The sequence below is a fragment of the Limulus polyphemus genome, unplaced genomic scaffold (assembly GCF_000517525.1).
Source record: "Limulus polyphemus unplaced genomic scaffold, Limulus_polyphemus-2.1.2 Scaffold8707, whole genome shotgun sequence".
Taxonomy (NCBI): Eukaryota; Metazoa; Arthropoda; class Merostomata; order Xiphosura; family Limulidae; genus Limulus; species Limulus polyphemus.
In genome coordinates, this window is record NW_013674317.1 from 22,420 (window position 1) to 26,280 (window position 3,861).

Here is a 3,861-nt window from a genome sequence, read left to right on the forward strand (position 1 = left end):
AACAGAGCTCAAAAATAGAGTACATTAATTACACCAGAGAACAGAGCTTGATAATAGAGTACATTAATTACACCAGAGAACAGAGCTTGACAATAGAGTACATTAATTACACCAGAGAACAGAGCTTGATAATAGAGTACATTAATTACACCAGAGAACAGAGCTCAAAAATAGAGTACATTAATTACACCAGAGAACAGAGCTTGATAATAGAGTACATTAATTACACCAGAGAACAGAGCTTGACAATAGAGTACATTAATTACACCAGAGAACAGAGCTTGATAATAGAGTACATTAATTACACCAGAGAACAGAGCTTGATAATAGAGTACATAATTACACCAGAGAACAGAGCTTGATAATAGAGTACATTAATTACACCAGAGAACAGAGCTTGATAATAGAGTACATTAAATACACCAGAGAACAGAGCTTGATAATAGAATACATTAATTACACCAGAGAACAGAGCTTGACAATAGAGTACGTTAATTACACCAGAGAACAGAGCTTGATAATAGAGTTCATTAATTACACCAGAGAACAGAGCTTCACAATAGAGTACATTAATTACACCAGAGAACAGAGCTTGATAATAGAGTACATTAATTACACCAGAGAACAGAGCTTCACAATAGAGTACATTAAATACACCAGAGAACAGAGCTTAATAATAGAGTAAGGAGCTTGAAAACATGATAGAGTATTCGATTGAGAGAAGGTTTGGACAGAGGAGAGGATACTTGAAAGTTATTGTTAACAGACTGCATCTGTCTAGGAAGTTTTTGGATGATAATTTGAGCTGCTGGTGGAAATTTTCATCAGGTCACGTTGTTCTTTTTTTCTGTGACAAGAATTTAAATTCAAGGAACCAGGAGTTCTCAGAAATATAAAACTCACCTTCATCTCACTCCTGGCAGAATAGATGTGGTTAAAAAAATAGTATATTGACCGCCATCCATCGAGAATGCAGCCACCAAATAAGCAAATCAGAAAAAGGCCCAAATAGTCACTACTAAGTCTACTTATTACTTCTTTACACTCATTACACCATCAGAAAGAAAAAGAATCATAGAATCTAAGAAGATGGGAAAAGTATTCAAGAGATCCCTATTCCCAAGTATTTGATATGTGTGCCTGTACTTGATGCTGAATTGAAAAGGGTGAATGTTAATATTATTATGAACATGTATTTAAAGGCATGGATGGGCTAGTTAACCATTAGTTGAGGAGATCAGGGAGCTCATTGTTTCACTTACAATGGGTTCAAGCAGCTAATTAGATTGTAAGGGGATGCATATTTCTGCCATGGTGTGGGAGTGGTGACTAGAGATGGGAATTACTTTGATAATTGTTTCTATATGATGTTTTTCTGTAGAATGAAGATGCTAATTTTATGGTACTTTCCTTAACTGTAGGTTTCCTACTGATTGGGTTTAAGTATTGGTTTGGAGTGTAGATTGTTAGATGGTAAGCTGTACTGATGGCTCCGTTTTGATGACTTTGTAACTTTCTGTACATATTATTTGTCATACAAGTTGTTACACAGTCACATTATTGAAGAGGCCCTGATACAGGCTTAGTAAAGTAGCATGATAAACTGACTGTTTCAACTGTTGATACTCCCACGATTCTTTTTAAATAAGTAATTCTATAACAAAAACTTTTTGTGAGACTGAATTGAAGTGATATGTGCATGTGACTGTTATTGAAAGTGATTTCTAGGAATGTAACTGGTATCGTAGCATAACTTTAACTCTGTTATGGATAATTTATTCCATCTTTTATTGATACTCTTGTCGAAAGTGATTGCGTGTGTGTGTGTGTGTGTGTGTATTAATAACCACTCGCCATGAATATCACCAGTTGACAACATCATTGAGAGATACTTGAACTCATGCAGGTATAATCAGATGAGCACTTGACGTGCTCCATGTAGCTACGTCATCAGCATACTGAGACGTGACAGTTAATAGTACAGTGGATATCTTTAATAAAAATAACATAAAGTTGTGGGCTGAGAATCAATCTTTGAGGTGCAAATGCTTCAAGTAGGGAAGAATTTAGTTATTTCATTTTTAATTCTTCTGATGCCAGTGATCGTGAGGACATACTTATGTATAGCATCCTTATCTAGATCATACGTACGTGTGTATCGTAAAAGTCTGTCAACAGCGGTCTCTAAAATTTCCCAGTTAGTTTTGGTAAAATTAAAAACTGGGTTTAGCTGAAGATTACTGATACAGTCTCTACTGTCTCAGAAGAGGGTAATTAAAATAAGGTTGTAATTCCCTTCTATATTGTTGTGAACTTTGAAAATGAAATATTAAAAAATCCCCAAGACCTGAAAAATATGTCACAAAAATACTGGACCCCCCCTGCAGACTGATGGTGGCACTGCTGTTGTAATGGAACTATTAGCTTGTGTGGTTTTCATTTTAATGTTAACCATTTGTTTGAATGATGAACAAAAGATGAAGCTGTGTGAGGGCTGCTTAAGTAGATATTGACTTCCACATCTGACACGTATTGTCTTGGCAGTACATGCTGCTAGAGTATGGCTCAACTTCTGAGTTATAGCAGCAAGCTTGGATGCTTCCATGGTGCAGTACATACATCATAGTGTTACTCCGTTATGAATAAGTAAGTCAGTTGTCTTTGTATTGGTAACTGTAATTCTGACAAGTGAAGTTGATTCGCCAGTCTTGAATGACTTAATAATCCTTTCACTTTTAATTATGGAAATGTTCGGGGTTACAAGTTCCTTCTGGATCTGTTTGGTTGGGACATCTTGTGGTACTCTCCTGATTACTATGATTTTCTTTGGCTGTGTTTTGCCAGGGACACGAACAGCAATCTTGGTGCCTACGAATTCATTTGAAGGTCGTGGCTTAAATAAAATTGAATAATGCTGATGATGACAATGTTTGGTGCATACTTCTTTCTTTGATAGTCTTTTGAGGTGAGAGGATGTGGCAGTGAGAAAAAAAACTTTAATTCATTGGCCTGAATGAGCTCAGAATGCCTTCTACAATAACTGCCAGTGGTTGTTTTAAAACAGAACTAAAAGGTTATCAATATAGTAGAGTACTTTACAATTGGATAGCATATATAACACCACAGAACATTGCAACTGAACAAATCAAAGGACTTGTATAAAAAGAAAGTGTATTTTGAAACAGAATAAAGCTTATAAAAAGAACAGGAACAAAAGTAGATCAGAACAACAGTGTTTATTGATTTAAGTTTTCTATACTTATATATAGTTACACTTGTATATTTTACTGAATTATGTTGTTTTTCTCTTGAAACAAACCCATTTATTTATGTAATTAATCTATTGCAGTTTGTTGTGTGTTATATAAATGCACAGTTCTAACAATTAGGATAAAAATTGTATTGTTTTTGTAAGATGTATAACGCACCCTGCTAGAGAATGATAAACCCTTTCTCTTTCAAGAGATTATGAAGAAAATCTTTGTTGTAGTAACTTATAGTGGAATATATGCCTTCCAACACTTGATAAAGGTTAATGTAGAAATTAAAAGTGGTTGTTTTACAAAAAAGGACCAGTTGTGGCCCAGTGGTTAGTGTGCCGGGTTATAAAGTGAAAGACTTTCAAGAGTGTTATAATTGTGATAGTCAGTTCTGATATTCGGTTAAGTGAAGGTGCATAAGTGGTGAGTGCTGTTAATTGGTTGCCCTTCTTCTGGTCAGCATTTCTAAATTGGGGTTATTAGTACCTAAACTTTAGGGACTCTGATGTAGCCATTTATCCTCCTGTGTTGCATAGCTTTACAAAAAGGGGTTATTGGTTCAGTTGTCAGCTGAATTTATGTTAAATGGAGTTATGATACC

The 3,861-nt window shown here is 35.1% G+C and overlaps 1 protein-coding gene across 1 annotated transcript in view; it reads left to right on the forward strand.

The window, feature by feature from the left end:
* Positions 1-2,978, forward strand: part of LOC106475519 (probable low-specificity L-threonine aldolase 2) — a 14,732-nt gene extending 11,754 nt beyond the window's left edge. Inside the window, exon 9 of the mRNA XM_013936198.2 lies at positions 872-2,978. Coding sequence (XP_013791652.1) covers positions 872-954 — 83 coding nt within the window. The 3' untranslated portion in view covers positions 955-2,978. The remainder of the gene's footprint in view (positions 1-871) is intronic.
* The last annotated feature ends 883 nt before the right edge of the window (positions 2,979-3,861 follow it).